This window comes from Indicator indicator, chromosome 40 (genome assembly GCF_027791375.1).
Source record: "Indicator indicator isolate 239-I01 chromosome 40, UM_Iind_1.1, whole genome shotgun sequence".
Taxonomy (NCBI): Eukaryota; Metazoa; Chordata; class Aves; order Piciformes; family Indicatoridae; genus Indicator; species Indicator indicator.
In genome coordinates, this window is record NC_072049.1 from 704,800 (window position 1) to 725,767 (window position 20,968).

Below are 20,968 nucleotides of genomic sequence, written 5' to 3' on the forward strand. Positions count from 1 at the left end.
GTCTCCATAGGGGGTTGCTGGGGTTTATATAAGGGTGGGGGGCAGCCCCCGGAGGAGGGGTTGGGTCTGGGGGCTATGGGGGCTGCCCAGGGTCCCCTCTGTGGTGGCTCGATCCCCTCCGTCGAGGGAGAACTTGGTGGGTGTGGGGGGTGGTCCCTAAGGGAGGGTGGGTGGGCGGAACCGGTGCGGGATCGTTGGTGATTTGTAGTTCACCGGAGAGCACCGACGGCCGGTACCGGCGGTTAGCAGCTGTAGCGGCCGTCGGTGCTCCTCGGTGGACTACAAATCCCGAACGACCCCGCAAAGATGCAGGAACCGGGGGCGCGGGGGGGGTGGGATACGAAGCGGGGAGCGGGCGGGGATGATGTCAGCCTGCGGGGAGCCCCGGCGCGGCCAATGGCGCGGCGGGGCCGGGCCAGCGGCGGCGGCGGCGGCAGCGGGGGCGGCGGCGGCGGCGGCGGTGGCGGCGGCGGCGGGCGACGGTGGTAGCGGCGAGCGCTCGGCGCCCATTCATGATCCAGCTTGCGGGGCCGGTGACCGGTAAAGCGGAGCCGGTGCCCGGTAAAACGGCGCCGGTGCCGCCGTTATGGAAACATCGGGGCATCTCCACGATTCGGGCGTGGGGGACCTGGAGGAGGACGGTCGGTGTCCCTGCCCCTTACCGGGGGATGAAAGGCCACCGGCACCGCCGCCTCCCGCCGCCTTGCCGCCGCTCCAGCACAGCCTGTTGCACTCCTCGCCCGGGTCGTTACGGGCCCCTCCTCCTCCTCCCGCCGCCCCCGCCGCCCTCCACCCTTCCTCCCGCCACGGCAGCCAGCTCAACCTCGGCGACCACCCGGCGGGCTCCGGGCTGGGGAGCGGCAAACACCGGCAGCCCAGCCCTTTGGTTCACCGACGGGACAGCAACCCCTTCACCGAGATCGCCATGAGCTCCTGCAAGTACAGCGGGGGGGTGATGAAACCTCTCAGCCGCCTCAGCGCATCCCGCAGGAACCTCATCGAGGCCGAACCGGAGGCTCAACCTTTGCAGCTTTTCGGGGCCACCGGACCCCCGGAGATCGTCGTTTCGCGGGAGGACAACCACGCGCCCGCCGCCCATCGCCCCGACCGCCCTCCTGCCCGGCCGGCCCCGGCTGCTTTTGCCAAGGGGCCCAAACGCAAGGCACAGAACATTGGGTACCGGCTGGGGCACCGCCGGGCACTCTTCGAGAAGAGGAAGAGGCTGAGCGACTACGCTCTCATCTTTGGCATGTTTGGCATCGTCGTCATGGTCATCGAGACCGAGCTGTCCTGGGGGCTCTACTCCAAGGTACCGGTGGGTCCGGGGCGGTGGGCACAAGGATGGTGCCCGCTTGGGATGAGCGCGGAGCTGGTAGCGTCCCGCGGGCTAAGGACGGAGCCGTTGGCCCCATCCCGTGTGGGACCGGGCGGGGCGGCAACGGCTGGCCAGGAAGCGACGGGACAGCCCCGGGGGCCTTACGGGGACGCTGCTCCTGCAGGTGGCAACCGGGGTGAGCGTTGGGCTGGGTGGGAGCCACCGGGTACCACGTGCCCGGCTGCTGGGTGCCAGGGTGGGCGCTGCACTGGAGCTGCCCCCATGTGCCAGCAGCACCGAGAGCTGAGCCGCTGGGCTTTGTGGTGTCTGTGGCTGGGCCCTCCCGAGGGCACCATGCCCTCAGCGGTTGCGGCGGTGCCCCCTCCTCCCTCCTTCCTCCTTCTCCTCCTCCTCCACACCCCTTTCTTCCATTTTCCCCTCTTTTTTTCCCTTTTTATTCTTCTTCTTCTTCTTTTTTTTTTTCCTTTTTTTTCAGGACGGGGCCTTTTATTTATAATTTCTACCCCCCCCACGCCCCTTCCAGCTCCTGCTCCCGGGCTGAGCTGGTTGGCAGCGATATGAATAACTCTTTGTATAGACATCTGTCATGTTATTTATACCTATCCACAGCGGCATCGGCACCCGGCAGGGCATGCGTGGCACCCATGGGCGTCAGCGGGACGGGGCCGGCAGGGTCCCCGTGCCACACGGTGCCCGCTGGGTGGAAGGGGAAAAAAAAAAAAGGAGAGCGGTGGGAAGGGGCTGCTCGCCTCTTCCTGCCATTATCCGGCACGGGCGGCGGCGCGGGTGGAGGAGGAGGCGACAGAGCTGGAGCAGGTGGAAGGAGGGAGGAAGGGATGTGCTTGGGGGGTCCCACGGGGTGTGGGGGAGACCCCGCTGCCTCCCCGTGAAGGCTGCTTGGTCAGCAAACGGGGGGCTCGCAAGCCTGCAGCGGGTAGAGGGGAGCAGGGGGGCTGCCGGCAGCGGTTGCCGCCGCTCCGGGTGAGGCAGGGGGATGTGGATGCTGAGCCTGCATCTCTGATCCCCCCTGCTGAGGAGGAGGAGGAGGAGGAAGCTTCGCTTTGTTCCACTGCCGGAGTCTCTTCCCTTGGCGGCTCCCTCTCCCCTTTCAGCCGTGCCAAGGCCAAATCTCTGCCCGCTCCTGTGCCCGCTACCTGTTGAGCCACAGCCTCCCTTGCGTGGCTGGCACCGGGGAGGGACCAACTGCCCTCACCAAGCTGCTGGCGCCGCCGCTGCCAACCTTTGCTAGCCCCCGGCACGCCGAGCTGCTGTGTCAGCCGGGGAAGCCCCCGTGAGTCAGCGCCGCCGCCGTGCCGCCGCCGTGCCACCGACCCCTGCCCTGGCACCTGCCGCCATGCTCCTGCCAACAACCGCAGGGTGCAGGGCGGGAGGGAGGCTTTCCCTGGCTCCCAGCTGCCCCAGGGCTGCTTCTAAATCCCCTCCGGCAGGGCTGTGGCCATGAGCAGAGGAGCAGCTGTCGTGTTGGTGTTGCCGGCCCTGGCACAGCTCCGGCCCTGGCACACTTCCAGTTCTGGCCAAGCCACGGCGTGCTCCGGAGAGTGCCGGAGCTGAGCCGGAAAGCCAGGATGCTGGAGGCTGTTTTTCCGCCTGTCCCCCGAGTCTTGGGCAGGATGGGGCCTTCCTTGCTTCCCAGGACTTCAAGCAGCCTCCTTAGCACCACCGCGGTGCTGCCAAGGTGGAGGGCATAGGAGGGTCGCTGGGTCCCCCCGGGAGGCGCCTCCCGGATGCGCCTCCCGGGGGGACCCAGCGACCCTCCTGAGGTTCTGGTGCTTTTGGCATGTTGGCAGAAGCCCCCTCCCGGTGCCAGGCTTTGCCTATGAATAGCCTTGGCACTTCTGTCAGCACCAGCCATTATATCCACACAATTGCGCGGCCGGAGCCAAGTCGTTTACAATGCGCCGCCGCCTCCGCGGCAAATAGTCCCTTTCTCCGTGCTGAAAGACCCCAGGGGGGACGAAGGAACACGAGGGAAGGGGGAGGGGGAAGAGGGAGAAGAGCGAGGCCGAAAGCAGCCTGGCAAGCAAAGGATGGCGTGCAGTAGGTGTGCCAGGTCTCAGCGTGCCACAAGCATGCCCGGTGGGGGGAGGGGGGAGGGGACGAGACTCTGTGTGCCATGAGTGTGCAGGGGCTTAGCAGGCTGGCATGGGGTGGAGGTGTGGGGTGGGCATGGTCTTGAAAGGCTGGCATGGGAGGTGTGGGGTGGGGGTTGGTGTGGAGATAAAGCTTTTGGTGAGGGGTTGCCAGTGCTTGGTGGTTTTCCTGGCACTGGTGGCGCCCACGGTGCTGGTGGTGCTCATGGTGCTCGCTGGGCTGGTGGTGCTCATGGTGCTGGTGGTGCTCACAGTGCTGGCAGTGCCCATGGTGCAGGTGGTGCCCATGGTGCTGGTGGTGCCCACAGTGCTGGAGGTGCCCACAGTGCTGGTGGTGCCCACAGTGCTGGTGGTGTTCACTGTGCTGGTGGTGCCCACGGTGCTGGTGGTGCTAATGGTGCTCACAGTGCTGGTGGTGCCCATGGTGCTGGAGGTGCCCACGGTGCTGGTGGTGCTCACTGTGCTGGTGGTGCCCGTGTTGCTCACAGTGCTAATGTTGCTCACAGTGCTGGTGGTGCCCATGGTGCTGGTGGTGCCTATGGTACTGGTGATGCCCATGGTGCCCACGGTGCTGGTGGTGCCCTCACTACCATACCAAACTGCTCAGGGTGGGAGCTGGGGCATCCAAAGTGCCCGAGGAGGGGGAGGCAAAGAGTTGTGGGGACAGCATCCCCCTGGGCATGCAGAACTCAGCACTGCAGCCATCACCAGTGGGGTCCTGTGGGCATTGCCCCCTCCCCTAACATCTGCCCTGCTCTTCCTGTGCAGGACTCCATGTTCTCCTTGGCCCTGAAATGCCTCATCAGCCTCTCCACCGTCATCCTGCTGGGCCTCATCATTGCCTACCACACGCGGGAGGTGCAGGTAGGTGTTGGCGATGCCAAGCGAGGGGCTGCCAGGCTGGGTGGCTGCAGAGCTGGGGGACAGGGGGACGATGGGGGTTTGCCAACCGCCCCAGTGGGATGTGGTGCCTGAGCTCACAGCCTGCAAACAACCTCCTCCTTGCTATGCCAGGTTGTCAGGGGGCAGAGAAGGCTGTCAGGGGGCATGGAGGAGGGCTCTGCCTGGGCACAGAGCTGCTGGTGGCTGGAGGGGGGGAGGCTGCAGGCAGGAAGGGTTTGGAGCGTCCGGGGTGCCAAGGAAAGCTGTGAAATCCTTTGCTAATCAGGGGCTGCTTATTCTTTTCCTCCCTGCCTGCCCTGGCTTTGCTGGGAAGTGAAAAGGCTCCCAGTTTGCTCCAGGAAGGCTTCGCTTCACTTCCCTGCGGGATCCGGCTCCGGCTCGGGGCCGATGTGCTTTGGAGACCGGAGGAGCAAATGTCTGGGCAGGAGAAGGAACATCCTGGCAAAGGGGCACCCAAACCCCAGCCCTGAGTGCCCACTGTTTGTCTGCACCCAAGATCCTGCCTCTTCATGCTGGAGCCTGGGGGTCAGGGCAGGGTGGAGGCTGATCCTCTGCTCCCTGCCTGTCCCCTGCCGGCAAGGGACCTTCCCCGGCGCCACTCCTCGGGCTCCGAGCCCGGTGGAGAGTTGCTCAAAGCAAATATTTGTCAGGTTTGGCCTTTGCTGCAATATTTCCCCCCCCCCCCCAGCCCGGGGGTGGCAGTGGCTGGGGGTCAGCCAGGCTGTGCTGTGCTCGGTGCTTGCCAGCTTCCTCTGCTTGTTGTTGTTGGGAGCAGGTTGTGCGCACACGAGGCCAGCCCAGCAGCGTGAGGCTGCCCATGACCACAGCTGAAATCCCCCCTGCAGGCACCGAAATTCCCCACAGCCCAGCCCCAGCTGCCCTGCTGGTCACCCTGGGAGGGATGGGAGTGAGATAGGTTTGAGTTGGTTTGCTGGGGACAAAGCCTTGCTGGCTGCCGATCACCCCTAGTGGCTTTGAGGTGCTTATAAAGGGATTGGTGATAATCCAGCAGGGCTTGGGAGCTGCAAATCCTCAGCCTCTCGGCCCTCCTGCCCAAGGTGGGGGCTATGCTCACCTTGCCGTGGCACTGCCAGGCTTCCCTGGCCTCCAGGAATGACCCAACAGCAGCTTCAGCCTCTTCCCTCAGTGCTGTGTTGAATCCTTTGGGATATTTGCAGCCCTCCCTGTACCTCGGTTTCTCTGGGGTCTTGGGTCCAGCTCCTGGGGTCCTGTCAGTCCCCTCCCTGTCTGTCCCCTGATGGGTTGGCACAGTGCAAGTCCTCCGGGCATCCCTGTGCCCAGCACTCACCAGCCAGAGCTGCAGGTGCCCAAGGTCCTCCTGCCCTCCCTGGCTTCCCAGCTCTGCTCTCTGCGGCTTCTAATTGCCTGAATCACTTCGTTAGGTTGCTGGGTCCTGCCCTCCCTGTGCCCGCAGGCAAGGGGCACTGAGCTCAGTGGTCTGCACCCTGGGGCCAGGGTCTGCCACCTCTGCAGTGCCCCGGGGTGATGTGGAGCACAGAACCATGGAATCATCACATGGGATGGGTCGGAAGGGACCTTAAAGATCATCTTATGCCCAACCCCTCACTGCGGACATGATGCAGCTCGGTGCTAGCAAGGCTGCCGGTGCCAGTTGAGGGGCTTAGAGGGGCACAGCCTTCCTCCTCTCTGCCCTCGGGGTGCCCAGGGCTCTTGGTGGCATTAGTTATGTGAAGCTTTATTATTTTTTTTTTTTTCCCCTCCCTCCACGTGGCTTCCGAGGAGCTTTCCTTGCGCTCGGCTCGGTCGGAGCCGCCGCGTCCAACCTGCCTGCTCCTTTCCGGCCGCAGCTTGGTGGTGCTGGGGATGCCCCCGCTGGGGGCCGCTGGACCGTGCTGGGGGTTTCCATGGAAACCCGCAGCGCTGCGCCTGCAGGTGCTTGGGCTGAGAGGGGTTGGCGCAGGGAGAACCTGCCGGAGCCTCCTCCTCCTCCCCCTCCCTCCCACCCTCTCCCGTCCCTCCCCTCACACTTTGTTCTTTCCCTTCCCCGAGCCGGCCCGGAGCAGACACCCCAGAGGCAGTCAGGAGAGAAGGTTCCCTGCCTCTTTCCTCTCGCTAATTTATTTTTAACACCCTTTTCCAGGAAGGGATGGGCTGGCAGCCTGAGGATCTCCCCTGACAGCTTGGAGCATTTTTTTTCTTTCTTTCTTTATTTTTTTTTTTTTTAATATAAACAGTTTCTGAAACAAAGCAGCTCAGAAGGAGCTTTCCCAGCACAAAAGGAGGTGGCCACCGACGGCTGCTCTGTGACTCAGCCTTGGCAGCTCCTTGCTGGCCCTAGGGGACAGCCCCTTGTGCCCTGCCTGGCACAGGTGCATCAGGGGCCCACGGTGAGGGTTGTGCCCGGGCACGGTGCCAGCCAGGGCTGTGCTCCCAGACAGTGCTGGGCTGGAGTGGCTGCGGTGAGCTCCTGGACCCCCCATCCCCCCCAGGATGAGCCAATGTCACTCTGAGCTTTGCAGGGTCGAGGACACACCAGTGAGAGTGGCACCAGCTGCCACATCCCCCTTGGATCTGTTCCCAGCCGTGTTTTTGCCAAGTGCTGCTTGTGGAGAGGCCCTGAGGGTGTCCCCACGGTGGCACCGGTGTCCCTCTCACACCAGAGCCAAGCTGCTGGCAGCCTTGGCACAGACCCACAGAGGCAGGATGGGGAGGGTGACACCAGCAGGCCCCCCAGCTCCTGCAGAGCCCCCAACTCCATCTGCAGGGTGGGAGAGCAGCTGGTACCCAGCAGGAACTGGCGGTTGCCATGGCAACCAAATCCCATCCTCAGCCAGCAGCCAGGTGCTCTGTGCCAGCCCCCCCCCCCCCTCCAAAAGTTACCCTGGCACTGGGGACATGGTGGCACTGGTGGCACTGGTGCAGCCCCAGCAGGAGCAAAGGGGCTGGGGGGGCTCTGTGGCACCACAGCTCACCCGACTCAGTGCCCCAGGTCTGGAGGCTGTGCCAGGAGTGGGTCAGAGGGAGGTGTCCCCATGGTGGGCCTGGGCCTGTGCTCAAGGCTGGGCACCCTGAAGCTCTCTGGGATGCCCCCAGCTCTGTGGCCATGCCCTGGACAGCGCAGAGGAGGGGATGCTGAAGGCTCATTCCCAGTTTTCATAGAATCATGGAATTGTCAGGGCTGGAAGGGACCTCAAAGATCCATCCAGTTCCAACCCCCCTGCCATGGGCAGGGACACCTCACACTAGAGCAGGTTGCTCACAGCCACATCCAGCCTGACCTTAAACACCTCCAGGGATGAGGCTTCCACCACTTCCCTGGGCAACCTGTGCCAGTCTCTCACCACCCTCATGGGGAAAAACTTCTTCCTAACATCCTATCTGAATCTCCCCATTTCTATTTTTTTTCCATTCCCCCCAGTCCTATCACTCCCTGACACCCTCCAAAGTCCCTCCCCAGCTTGCTTGGAGCCCCCTTCAGATCCTGGAAGGCCACAAGAAGGTCTCCTGGGAGCCTTCTCTTCTCCAGACTGCACAGCCCCAACTCTCTCAGGCTGTCCTCACAGCAGAGCAGCTCCAGCCCTCTGCTCATCCTCAGGGCCCTTCTCTGGATACTTTCCAGCACTTCCAGATCTTTCCTGTAACAGAGGCTCCAGAAGTAGACACAGAGCTCCAGGTGGGGTCTCAGCAGAGCAGAGCAGAGGGGGAGAATCCCCTCCCTCACCCCTGCTGGCCACACTTCTCTTGCTGCCGCCCAGGGACGAATCCATTCCTCGCTTTGCAGTGCCTGGGGTGTTGCTTGCTCGAAGTGATGGCAGTGGAGGTGCTGGGGTTGGAGGGGCAGAGCTTTGCCCAAGTGGCCCCAGCAGTAACTCTGTGGCCTTTGCCTCCTTTCCTCCCCTCCTCTGCCTCTGGCCAGCTCTTTGTGATCGACAACGGAGCCGACGACTGGCGGATAGCTATGACCTACGAACGCATCCTCTACATCAGCCTGGAGATGCTGGTTTGTGCCATCCACCCCATCCCAGGGGAGTACAAATTTTTCTGGACAGCTCGCCTGGCTTTTTCCTACACCCCTTCCCGGGCAGAGGCAGACGTGGACATCATCCTGTCCATCCCCATGTTCCTGAGGCTCTACCTGATCGCCAGGGTGATGCTGCTGCACAGCAAGCTCTTCACCGACGCTTCCTCGCGCAGCATCGGGGCCCTCAACAAGATCAACTTCAACACTCGCTTCGTGATGAAGACTCTCATGACCATCTGCCCCGGGACGGTGCTGCTGGTCTTCAGCATCTCCCTCTGGATCATCGCCGCCTGGACGGTGCGGGTGTGCGAGAGGTGAGGGGAAGCGGGGACGGGAGGAGGCGTGCAGGAGAGGTGGGGTAGGGTGAGAGAGGGTTTGGGGTGAGAGGTGGTTTGGGATGTCAGGTGGTTTGGGATGTGAGAGAGATTGGGATGTGAGAGAGATTGGGGTGTGAGAGAGATTGGGATGTGAGAGAGATTGGAGTGTGAGGGGGTTTGGGATGTGAGAGAGATTGGAGTGTGAGGGGGTTTGGGATGTGAGAGAGATTGGAGTGTGAGGGGGTTTGGGATGTGTGAGAGATTGGGTGTGAGAGAGATTGGGATGTGAGAGAGATTGGGATGTGAGGGGGTTTGGGATGTGAGAGAGATTGGGTGTGAGAGAGATTGGGATGTGAGAGAGATTGGGATGTGAGGGGGTTTGGGATGTGAGAGAGATTGGAGTGTGAGAGAGATTGGGATGTGAGAGAGATTGGGATGTGAGAGAGATTGGAGTGTGAGGGGGTTTGGGATGTGAGAGAGATTGGGATGTGAGAGAGATTGGGATGTGAGAGAGATTGGGTGTGAGAGAGATTGGGATGTGAGAGAGATTGGAGTGTGAGGGGGTTTGGGATGTGAGAGAGATTGGGTGTGAGAGAGATTGGGATGTGAGAGAGATTGGGGTGTGAGGGGGTTTGGGATGAGTAATGGTTTGGGATGAGAAGTGGTTTGGGATGTGAGGTGGTTTGGGATGTGAGGTGGTTTGGGAGGAGAGGTGGTTTGGGATGTGACCTGGCTTGGGGTGTGAGAGAGATTGGGGTGTGAGGTGGTTTGGGGTGAGAGGTGGTTTGGGATGTGAGGTGGTTTGGGATGTGAGGTGGTTTGGGATGTGAGGTGGTCTGGGATGTGTAATGGTTTGGGATATGAGGTGGTTTGGGGTGAGAGGTGGTTTGGGATGTGCAGTGGGGATGTCAATGGTTTTGGATAAGAGATGGCTTGGGATGCTCAATGGTTTGGAAAGCTCAATGGTTTGGGATCTGCCGTGGTTTGGGATGCTCAATGGTTTGGAAAGCTCAATGGTTTGGGATGCTCAATGGTTTGGGATGAGAGGAGGTTTGGGATGTGCAGTGGGGATGTCAATGGTTTTGGATAAGAGATGATTTGAGATGCTCAATGGTTTGGGATCTGCAGTGGTTTGGGATGCTCAATGGTTTGGAAAGCTCAATGCTTTGGGATGCTCAATGGTTTGGGATGCTCAATGGTTTGGGATGCTCAATGGTTTGGAAAGCTCAACGGCTTGGGATCTGCAGTGGTTTGGGATGCTCGGTGGTTTGGGATCCGCAGTAGTTTGGGATGCTTGGTGAAGCTTTGATGTCCCAGCACCCAGTGGGAGCAATGCAGGGACTTGGGGGCTTGGCATCCATGGGTTCCCTCCAACCAGCCCCCATCCTGGGCAGGATGCCCAGGGACAATCCTGGGGACCCCCAGGATGAGGGAAGAGTGTGCAGTTGCCAGCTGACATGGGAGCACCGGGAGGGCAGGTAGGGGACAGAGGCAATGGCAGTAGCTGGGGGGCTGGCGGTGCTGCCAAGCTGGCAGTGGCTGGCGGTGCTGCCAAGCTGGCAGTGGCATCTCTGTGAGCCACTGCCATGACAACACTGTGGTGACAAACCCACTGCCGGATGGCATCACACTGGCATCGGCACTTGGAGCGAGGGTTGCTGTGGCGACCGGCGCCGGTGGGCACCGCTGAGCCTCCGTCTCCTGGGGTCGTGCCAGCACCCCTCTGCCCCCTGAGGGGAGCATTGGTAGAGCTCCCCTAGCCCTCCCTGTGCTGTGAGGTTCTGGTGGTGCCCATCCAGAGAGCAGGTCCCTCAGAAGGGGTCCTGTCTCCTGTGCCAGCAGGGAGCTTTGGTGGAGCTCCCCCAGCCCTCCCAGGGCTGTGCTGGGGAGGTTTCTCCCCAGCTGTGGTGTGAGGTGCTGGTGGTGCCCATCCAGAGAGCAGGTCCCTGACAGGGTGTCCTGTGTCCTGTCCCAGCAGGAAGCTCTGGTGGAGCTCCCCAAGCCCTCCCAATGCTGTGCTGGGAAGGTTTCTCCTCAGCTGTGCTGCGAGGTTCTGGTGGTGCCCATCCAGAGAGCAGGTCCCTGACAGGGTGTCCTGTGTCCTATCCCAGCAGAGAGCTTTGGTGGAGCTCCCCCAGCCCTCCCAATGCTGTGCTGGGGAGGTTTCTCCCCAGCTGTGGTGTGAGGTGCTGGTGGTGCCCATCCATCCCCGGGCAAGGGAAGCAGGTCCCTGACAGGGTGTCCTGTCCCAGCAGGAAGCTTTGGTGGAGCTCCCCCAGCTCTCCCAATGCTGTACTGGGGCGGTTTCTCCCCAGCTGTGGTGTGAGGTTCTGGTGGTGCCCATCCAGAGAGCAGGTCCCTGACAGGGTGTCCTGTGTCCTGTCCCAGCAGGGACCATTACTGTCCCTAGGAGGCTGAGCTGGGTGCTGTGCCAGGCTCAGGACAGCGCCGGTGCTGTGGGGTTTGTGTTTGTGGATCAAGCCAAGCAGGAGGAATCCCTGGGAGTTGCTGCAGCAGCTTTGTGCCATCCTCGGAGCCGAGCTGCGAAGATTCGCACCTCCCACACCCCGGCGTCCCCTGGGACACCCAGTTCGCTTCTGGGAGGGCTCTTGCAAGGCAGGGGGAAGGCCACTCCTCCTCTTCCTCGGGGCACGATTTTGTGGTCACCCCCAGGAATGGGGTTTGAGCTGGGAGAAGGGAGGTTGAGACTTGGAGAGGAGGAAGAAATTCTCTAGGGTGAGGGTGGGGGAGACTCTGGAACAGGCTGCCCCAAGGGAGGTTGTGGCTGTCCCCTCCCTGGAGGTGTTCAAGGCCAGGCTGGGATGTGGCTTCGAGCAACCTGGGCCTGGTGGGAGGTGTCCTTGCCCGTGGCAGTGGAATTGGAGCTGGCTGAGCTTTGAGCTCCCCTTCCAACCCAACCCATTCTGCGAAGGGAGCATCGGAGCAGCTCTGGGTGTGGCGGCAGCGAGGCTGAGCCCCACGCTGAGGTTTCTTCAGCAGCTTCTGCAGGCTGCAGCCGCTGCCTTCCGGCCTCCCTTAACGATGCTCTCAGGATGTGCTGGAGAGCTCCTCCGGAGCTGCTTAATTGTGTTTGGGAGATTCTTTTTTTTTTTTCCTTTGTGCCTCGGAAAGAAGAAGCCAGGGCGGGCAGGCTCCCCGGGGGACAGGCTGGGGCTTGGATGCTGCTGCACCTTTTGGAGGGGTGGGGGGAGGCTTGGGCTGGCAAATGCCATGGAAATAATGAACTAAATGTGCCCCCTCCCCCCCCAAAAAAGAGAGATGACGCAAACGAGGCACTGCCCGGCACTGGCACCGCAGCCACCACCCTGCTGCCACCTCCCTCCGGCTGTGGAGGGACAGACACGATCGTGGGGACACGCTGCTGGCTGGGCTTGGGGACACAGTGACCTGGGAACCGTGGAACAGTTCCATGCCCAAGGGCTCCACCATCCCTGGGCGCACACTGGTGCCACCCAGGGCAAGTCCCCGTCGACGGCAGGGTGCTGAAGCAGCGCTTGGCAACCTGTTGTGGGGTGGTGGTACTGTCCCCAAGCATCACCTGCTGGCACCTCAGACGCAGTGCCCAGGCCGGGGTGGCAAAACGGTGGCACACGTCTCCTCAGCACCCGGTGGGCGGCTCTGGGGCCCACTGGGCACCAGCATGGTGGCTGCTGGGCACCCTCCCGTGCACGCTGGGGGGGCTGCAGCACGTTGGAAGGCAGTGAGTCGCTTAGCAACCTCGCCCTGCCGCCACGCAGAGCTGCCTGCGGTGCCAGCAGCGCTGCCGGCCCTGCCCGCCGGCGGCTGGCACGTGTGCCCACACGTGTGCCCGCACGTGCAGCCAGCCCCACTCCCCGGTGGGTGAGGCTGCAGCCAGCCCCCCCAGCCCCCCAGCTCCTGCTGCCCGAACTGGTGGGGTCAGTTTGGTCAAGCCGGTGATGCCACAGGCCCTGGCATAGCTCTGCTTGGCCCTGGCATGGCATCAACCAGGGTGATGCTGTGTGGCAGCTCTGCTGGTGGGGAGTGGCTGTGCCCTTAGTGGGGGCAGGTGGATGAGGGAGTGGTGGAAAGCAGTGCTGGGGTCTAACGGATAAGGGCAGCCCTTGGCATGGGCGGGCAGCCTGTGCCAGCTATGGCATGTGCCAGCCCCTCCTGTTTATTAGCTCCAAGTGCTTCTTGGTGTCTGGCTATGCTGTGACCCCTTTGCCCAGCACGAGGCTCCTGAGGGCATCCTCTCAGCTGGGATGTGCTGGGCTGAGCCTTTCCCAGGGGAACATGGCACAGGGACAGGGAGTGCTGCTGGCACCAGGGTTGGGCAGCTCTGTGTGGCTGCAGAGACTGGCACTGGCTTCACTGGGCAACCCTGCAGCAGCTCTCACCGTGGGTCTAGAGCACAGTTCTGGTGAGGAGCAGTTGAGGGACCTGGAGTTGTTCACCCTGGAGAAAAGGAGGCTGAGGGGAGACCTTCTGGGTCTCTACAGCTCCCTGAGAGGAGGTTGGAGCCAGGTGGGGGTTGGGCTTTTCCCCCAAGGGCCAAGAAACAGGACAAGAGGAAAGGGCCTCAAGTTGCCCCAGGGAATGTTTAGTTTGGATGTGAGGAACAATTTCTGCCCCTTGAGGCTTGTCCAGGCCTGGCCTAGGCAGTGGTGGAGTCTCCATCCCTGGAGGGGTACCCAAGTTGTGGTGCTGAGGGCCATAGCTTGGTGGTGCCCTGGGGCAGTGCTGGGTCAAGGCTTGGACTCCACGATCTGAAAGGTCTCTTCCAAAACAAACCATTCTGTGATGCTGTGCTGGGGACACTTTGTCCTGCACCAGGATCTCATTCAAGTCCTCACTTACTCGTGGAGAGGGGTGGGAAAGGTTTCAGAAGAGGAGAAAACCCAACTGCTGCGGGAGCAAGGAGCTGGGATGGACTGGGTGGGATTGCCAAGAGCTCCATCTGGTTTCCTTCTCCTGGTTTCATGAGGAGGCTGGGAGCAGCCTGTTGGGGAGCGGGATGCTGCAGGCACCGTTGGTACCCATGGTCCGGCGCTGCCCACCTTGGGGCTTGGTGCTGGGGGCAGGGCTCGGAGGCAGCGCCGCATCCCATTGGGAAGCTTTCCCTGAGGACCATCCCCACACGGCTCAGGACTGGAGAATCCTGAGCAGCTGGGCGGCAGCCAGGGCCCCCGTTGCATGTTTGCCGGAAGAGCCTCAGCGGCTGCCGTGCCGGTCAGGGCGGTCGTGACCTCGCAGCTCGGCGGGGCCGCGGCCGGGGAAGGTTTGCAGCGTCCCCGGGGCAGCCGCCGCCGCCGCTCCAGGTGCGCTCCGTCTGCGGCGTGTGAAGCGCTCCCGGGCGCCGTCCGGCAGCCAAGGACATGCCGGAGGCTTGGCAGCAATCCCTTGCCGGGGCTGCTGCGGGCTCTGTGTGTCGTCCCCCCCCAGCCCCGGGGGCAGCTCAGGGGGGAGCCGCGGCCGCGGCGGGTGGGGGAATGCGGAGGAGGCTGCTGCCGGCGGAGCTGGCCCCGCTCAAGCCGCAGCTGTTTCTGCCATCAGCAGGCTCCCACCGCCGCGCCGCGCAGCGCCCGGGGCCGGGGGATGTGGTGACAGGTCTGAGGGAAAGCAGAAACCCTTTCCGCGGCGTTTCTGGCTCCGGTTTGCTCCGTGTGGGTTTTCCTCTGCCAGAAGTTGCGCAAGGGCCGCTGTCGGGGGGCGTCCTGCGGCGCTGATCGCTGCTCCCCCGCCGCACAGCGCAGCCGCCCTGCTCGGCTTGGGCCCTGCGGCCCCCCGACAGCTCTCCTCCCCCCCTTCTCCCATCCCCTGCTGTGACACCGATGCCTCTGTCTCTTTGGCAAGGTACCACGACCAGCAGGACGTCACCAGCAACTTCCTGGGCGCCATGTGGCTCATCTCCATCACCTTCCTCTCCATTGGCTACGGGGATATGGTGCCACACACCTACTGCGGGAAGGGCGTCTGTCTGCTCACTGGCATCATGGTAAGGGCCGTGCCGAGCTGGGTGTCCACTCCCCAGGGCTCTGCCTAGTCCTGTGGTGGCAGCAGGGCCATCAGGTTTTCCCAGCTGGTCCCCGTGCATGAGGTGTGGTGGCTTCAGCTCGGAGGTCTCCCAGCCTGGGAGCTGCCTGAGCTGCTGCTGCGGTTCCTGGGAGCACAGCAAGATGCAAACGCTGTGGTTTGGGTGAGGAGGTGGTGGTGGTACAGGCTGGGTGGGTGCCTGGCATCTGGGGCACAGCGTGGAACCCCAACCAGTCTCCAGCAGTGAATTCAGGGTGGATCTGAGCCTGTGTTGAGTGAGGGAGGGGGGAGTCAGACCTCAGCAGGGTCAGGGATGTCCCCAAGGGCTCCTGAGCATCCCTTGGCTGTCCCTGTTCACACCACCTGGCATCCATCATCCAGAGCCATCCCAACTGCTGCTGGCTCCTGCTGAAGGCTGGGACCAGCTGGGAGCTCTCTGCCTGCTGGCATCACCTCCCTGCTGCAGCTTCATTTCCTCATGGCCAAAAGGTCCTGGGGTCCCAGAGGGACCCCTGAGATGTCCCAGCTTGAGGGACTCTCCAGCAGTGGCCAAGGGCCACTCCAGTCCCAGTTCCTCCACGGATCCACTCAGCAGCCCAGCTCTGCCTAGCTCCAGGCCCTTGGATTGGATCCATCCCACTTGGCAGCTGGTGCCTGGCACCAGCTGGGCTCAGCTCTGCCACTCAGTGCCCCATGAGAGCTGTCAGGTTATTGACTCAAGACTGGATTCAAGTCTTTGATCTGGCTCGTGCCAGGGCGGGCACCAGCGAGGCTGATGCTGGTGGTGGAAGCCAAGTGAGGGAGAAAAATCCCTGCTGAGTGGAGGAGGGGCACCAGGAGGCTTTTCCCAGCAGGGCAGAGGAGGGCAGCAGCCACTGGCCTCAGCCAAGGGGGTCCCAGAGGTGCCACCAGCTTGTGGTCGCTTTGATCTGAGAGCATCTGGCAAAGGGCATCCTGCTGCTGGTGCCCTTTTGGAAGCTCAGCTCCTGCACTGGGATAGGGACACTCCCCCCCCATGACTGCCAGGATGAGGACACCCCCCCCCCCCACCTCTCCCATGATGGCTGGGGCTGGGGGCTGCCCTGTGACAGCTGGGATGAGGACCCCCCCCCCCCCTTCCCATGATGGCTGGGGCTGGGGGCTGCCCTGTGACTGCTGGGATGAGGACCCCCTTTGGGCTGGGGGCTGCCCTGTGACTGCTAGGATGGGACCCCCTCCATGATGGCTGGGGCTGGGGGCTGCCCTGTGACTGCTGGGATGGGGACCACCCCCCTCCCATGATGGCTGGGGCTGGGGGCTGCCCTGTGACTGCTGGGATGAGGACCCTCCCCATGATGGCTGGGGCTGGGGGCTGCCCTGCGAGGAAGAGGGAAGCAATGGGAGCTGAGAGCAGGCAGCAGGACCTTGGGGGATGCTGGAGGATTGGGCTGGGAGCATGATGCTAATTAATGACTCTTTAATACATGGAGGAGCATTTGCCAGTGCTGGGAACCTCTGCCAGGGAGGGGGCAGCAGAGGAGGAGGAGGAGGGAGCAGAGGCCTGGCACCTTTGCTTCTCAAAGGCAAATCCACTCCAGAAGCCTTTTCTACAAGGCCAGGCTGAGAGATTTGAGGTTATTCATCCTGGAGAAGGCTCCATGGAGACCTTCTGGAGACCTTCCAAGGCTGAGCAGAAAGCTGGGGACAGACTTCTGAGCAGGGCCTGTGGTGGCAGGACAAGGGAGGGGGGGGTGGGGGGGTGGGGGATGGTTTGGAACTGCAAGAGGGAGATTGAGAGTGGAGAGAAGGAGGAATTGTTGATGCTGAGGGTGGGGAGAGCCTGGCCCAGGCTGCCCAGAGAGGTGGGAGATGCCCTCCTGGCTGGCACCATTGCAGGTCTGGGGCTGGCTGGGGGTGACCCTGCTGACTGCAGGGGTGGGGTTGGGCTGGATGAGCTTTGAGGGTCCCTTCCCACCCAACCTGGTCTGGGGTTCTGTGATTCTCTCCTCACTGCTGACCTCATAAATCAGCCTCTGCTGTTAATTACCCAGAAGAGCAGCAGCAGCAGCTCGAGGCCGTCCAGGCTCTCTGATGTCTCCTCATTAGGATGATGATGAAGGGAGGGGGATGGAGCCTGAGCTGATGAGGGGCTTGCAGTGGGTGGGGTGATAGAGCCTGAGTTAATGGGGGGCTTGCAGTGGGGAGGGATTGGGGGTGCTGCTGTTGCCTAGGTGCTGGAAGGTGACAACACCATTTCCCCAACTGATGTGTGTCCCTCCCCTCTCCCTCTGCCCTGTGCAGGGTGCTGGCTGCACAGCACTGGTGGTGGCCGTGGTGGCCAGGAAGCTGGAGCTGACCAAAGCTGAGAAGCATGTCCACAACTTCATGATGGACACGCAGCTGACCAAGCGGGTGAGGTGCCATGAGGGCTGGCAGGAGCTGGGCATGAGGGGTACAATGGTGGGATGAGGCTGTCAGCACCCCTGGGTGCAGATCCTGTGGGTACCAAGGCAGGGTGAAGGTCCTGGTCCTATGGGTACCATGGTGGGATGAAGGTGTTGGCATCCCTGGGTGCAGATCCTGTGGATACCACAGCAGGATAAAGGTGTTGGCACCTCTGGGTGCTGCTCCCATGGGTATCATGGTGGGATGAAGGTGTCAGCACCCCTGGGTAGAGATCCTGTGGGTACCAAGGCAGGATGAAGGTGTTGGTCCCATGGATACCATGGTGGGATGAAGGGGTTGGCACCCCTGGGTGCAGATCCTGTGGATACCAAGGCAGCATGAAGGTGTTGGCACCTCTGGGTGTGGGTACCATGGGTACCATGGGTATCATGGTGGGATGAAGCTGTCAGCACCCCTGGGTCCAGATCCTGTGCATACCAAGGCAGGATGAAGGTGTTGGCACCTCTGGGTGTGGGTCCCATGGGTACCACGATGGGACGAAGGGTTTGGCACAACAGCCATGGATATGGATCTGCAGGGTCTGTGCCAGGGATGGTGGCAAACTCCTCTTGGAGTGAGCAGCAGAGCTGTGGTTTGCTGGGAAGCCTGAGGAAGCCACATCCTGGTGCTGGCAGCACAGCCAGGGTCTGCCAGGAGCAGCAGCTGGATCGGGAACCCAGCAAAGTTGGGCATCTTTGCTTTTTTTCTTGAGGCAGTGGGCACAGCCCCACATGTGGGCAATGGGCACAGCTCTGCACATGGGTGCTGGGCACAACTCTGCATGCGGGTGATGGGCACAGCCCCAATGCAGGCAATGGGCACAGCTCCACATGCAGGCAGTGGGCACAGCTCTGCATGCGGGTGATGGGCAACAGCTCTGCATGTGGGTGATGGGCACAGCTCCACATGCAAGCAGTGGGCATAACCCCACACTCAGGCGATGGGCACAGCCCCACACGGGTGATGGGCACAGCCCCACCTGCAGACAATAGGCACAGCCCCACACGGGTGATGGGCACAGTCCCACACAGGTGATGGGCACAGCTCCACATGCAGGCAGTGGGCATAACCCCACACTCAGGCGATGGGCACAGCCCCACACAGGTGATGGGCACAGCCCCACCTGCAGACAATAGGCACAGCCCCACACGGGTGATGGGCACAGCCCCACACGGGTGATGGGCACAGCTCCACCTGCAGACAGTGGGCACAGCCCCGCATGCAGACAACGGGCACAGCTCCATGTGCGGGTGAGGACCCCGGCGGTGGAGCACCGGCGCGGGGTGGGATGGGGCTACCAGCACACCGGGAACCGTCTGGAGCTCGGTGGAGGCTCTGCCTGCTCTGGCTCCCATCGGAACCACCCCGCGGTCCCTCCGGAGGAGCAGGAGACGAGGCGGGAGCAGAGCCAAGCGCCTCGCTCCAGCTGCCACCAGCCGAGAGCTCCTGGCACCGGCTCACGGCGGAGCCAGCTCTGGCGTCACGGTGGAACCCTGCGCGCCGGGGCCGGCGACCGGCAGCCAAATGTCTCCCCTCTGCTCCTGCAGATCAAGAACGCAGCAGCCAACGTCCTGAGGGAGACGTGGCTCATCTACAAGCACACCAAGCTGCTGAAGAAGATCGACCACGCCAAAGTCAGGAAGCATCAGAGGAAGTTCCTACAAGCCATTCACCAGTAAGGGATCCCCCAGCCCCAGGGTGGAAGTGCCCAGGCCCTGGCACACGGCCGGGGCTCTGCCTGCCCTGCGGTTCGCTGTCGGGGCAGGGGGAGTGCAGCCCTGGTTTGCGTTTTTCCTCCTCTCCAGGTTGCGGAGCGTGAAAATGGAGCAGAGGAAGCTGAGCGACCAAGCCAACACCCTGGTTGACCTCTCGAAGGCAAGTCCCCGCGGTGACCACCTCCCCCACCCTCCACCCCTCCGGGCTCGGCCAGCCTGCTCCGGATGTTTCTCCTCACCGGGAAGGGCTGCGGAGGACCTGGCTGACCGCGGGCTGCTCCGGCGCGGCAGATGTCAGCCAGGAGGAGCTGCAGCGGGATGGCTGCAGGAGGGAAAACAGACACAAGCCAAGGGCTGGGGGTGGGGGTCCCCGCCTCCTGCTTCCAGGAAAGGTCTTTGCCCCCTGCACCCCTTTTGTAGCCCCAGGCAGGGGAACTATTGCTGGGCAGCACAGGGCTGGCTGCACCTTTCCCCTCTGCCTGCCTGGAGGCAGCTTTCATAGTATCATAGAGCCATAGAATTGTCAGGGTTGGAAGGGACCTCAAGGCTCAGCCAGTTCCAACCCCCCCCTGCCATGGGCAGGGACACCTCCCACTAGATCAGGTTGCTCAGAGCCACATCCAGCCTGGCCTTAAAAAGCTCCAGGGATGAGGCTTCCTCCACCTCCCCGGGCAACCTGTGCCAGCCTCTCACCTCCCTCATGAAGAAGAATTTCTTCCTTGAATCCCATCATGGTGGGGTTGGAAGGGAACTCTGAGGCTCATCTCCTCCAACCCCCCTGCTCCAGCAGGGTCACCCACAGCAGCTCGCCCAGGATCACAATGGTCAAGTGGGGTTGGAAGATCTCCACAGGAGACTCCACAACCTCTTTGGGCAGCCTGCCCCAGGCCTCCAGCAGCCTCACGCCTAAGAATTTTCTCCTCCTGCTCAGATAGAACCTCCTGGGTTCCAGTTTGTGCCCCAGGGCTCTCAGCCTTTTCTCCTCACAGAGCTGCTCCGGGCCCCTCAGCACCTTCCCAGCCTCCACTGGACTCAGTAGCTCTCAAGTCTCTCTTCAAGTGGGGAGTCCAGAACTGGCCCCAATACTCCAGATGTGTCCTCCCCAGGGTATAGAGCAAGGCAGAGGGGGAGGAAAACCTCCCTTGACCTGATCATTTCAATGCCCTAGGACAAGCCAAGCTGTTGCCTTGGTGCCCAAGGGGGCGCCTGGGTGGCTCTCGGGGCTTTGCTTGCAGGAAGGGGTTAAGGGGCTTGGCTCTGCACGAACCCTTCCAAGCCGCCGTGCTTGACCCCTCCGCTCCTCCCCTCGGTAGATGCAGAACGTGATGTACGACCTCATCACCGAGCTCAACGACCGCAGCGAGGACTTGGAGAAGCAGATTGGCAGCCTGGAGTCCAAGCTGGAGCAGCTGAGTGCCAGCTTCAACTCCCTGCCCCTGCTGATGGCCGACATGCTCCGGCAGCAGCAGCAGCGCCTGCTCGCCGCCGTCCTGGAGGCTCGGGGGGTCGGCGTGCCCGTGGCCACCCCCCAAACTCCTCTCTCCGAGAGCCCCATCGGGGTCAGCTCCACCTCCTTCCCCACCCCTTACACAAGCTCAAGCAGCTGCTAAAACGCAGCCCCTTAGCTCCCCCTACCCCCCACCCACCCAACGGACAGGTCCCGAGGTCTCCACGGAACTTTTCTTCTGGTCCTCGAGCCGCCGCCGCAAGGACCCTTCGGCCGGAGCCGGTGGGGACCAGCAGTGCCCCGAGCCTTGCTCGGAGCTTTGCCAACGCCTTGGTTTCGGGAATCGCATCCCCGTTCAGGTGCCTCTAGACGTGGAGAAAGGAAAGGGGACGGGAGGTGACGCCTCGGGCGAGCCCACGCCGCGGCGTCCGGTGGCGGATGGAAAGCCCACGCTCAATCTCAGGTCTTCACATTTGAAAACAAACCGAAAACAAAACAAAACCACAAGAAAACAACAAAACAACAACGAGCCAGAAGCACTGAAGCAACAACGGAGACACCAGAGGGAGAATTTTCTTCCCCTGCGTGGACCCCGCCGGAAGGGGGCGGGGGGCCGGAGCGCTTTCCTTCGTCCCCTGCCCTGCTCACCATCGCGAAGCCCCTTTGGGGCAGATGCCAACGTGGTGGTGGTGGTGGA

At 62.4% G+C, this 20,968-nt stretch overlaps 1 protein-coding gene across 1 annotated transcript; it reads left to right on the top strand.

The window, feature by feature from the left end:
* Positions 1-586: 586 nt before the first annotated feature.
* On the top strand, positions 587-20,434 carry KCNN3 (potassium calcium-activated channel subfamily N member 3). The gene is made up of 8 exons (XM_054396980.1): positions 587-1,309; positions 4,216-4,311; positions 8,249-8,667; positions 14,506-14,647; positions 16,966-17,076; positions 18,657-18,784; positions 18,915-18,984; positions 20,138-20,434. Exons 1-8 carry the CDS (start codon positions 587-589, stop codon positions 20,432-20,434), a joined length of 1,986 nt encoding a protein of 661 aa, XP_054252955.1.
* Positions 20,435-20,968: the final 534 nt, after the last annotated feature.

Bases quoted from the DNA above. Each gene is read 5' to 3' on its own strand.
- KCNN3 (XM_054396980.1), top strand. From the start codon at position 587: ATGGAAACATCGGGGCATCTCCACGATTCGGGCGTGGGGGACCTGGAG. The intron at 4,312-8,248 runs GTAGGTGTTGGC...GCCTCTGGCCAG, and splicing joins ACCACACGCGGGAGGTGCAG to CTCTTTGTGATCGACAACGG. The intron at 14,648-16,965 runs GTAAGGGCCGTG...TGCCCTGTGCAG, and splicing joins GTCTGCTCACTGGCATCATG to GGTGCTGGCTGCACAGCACT.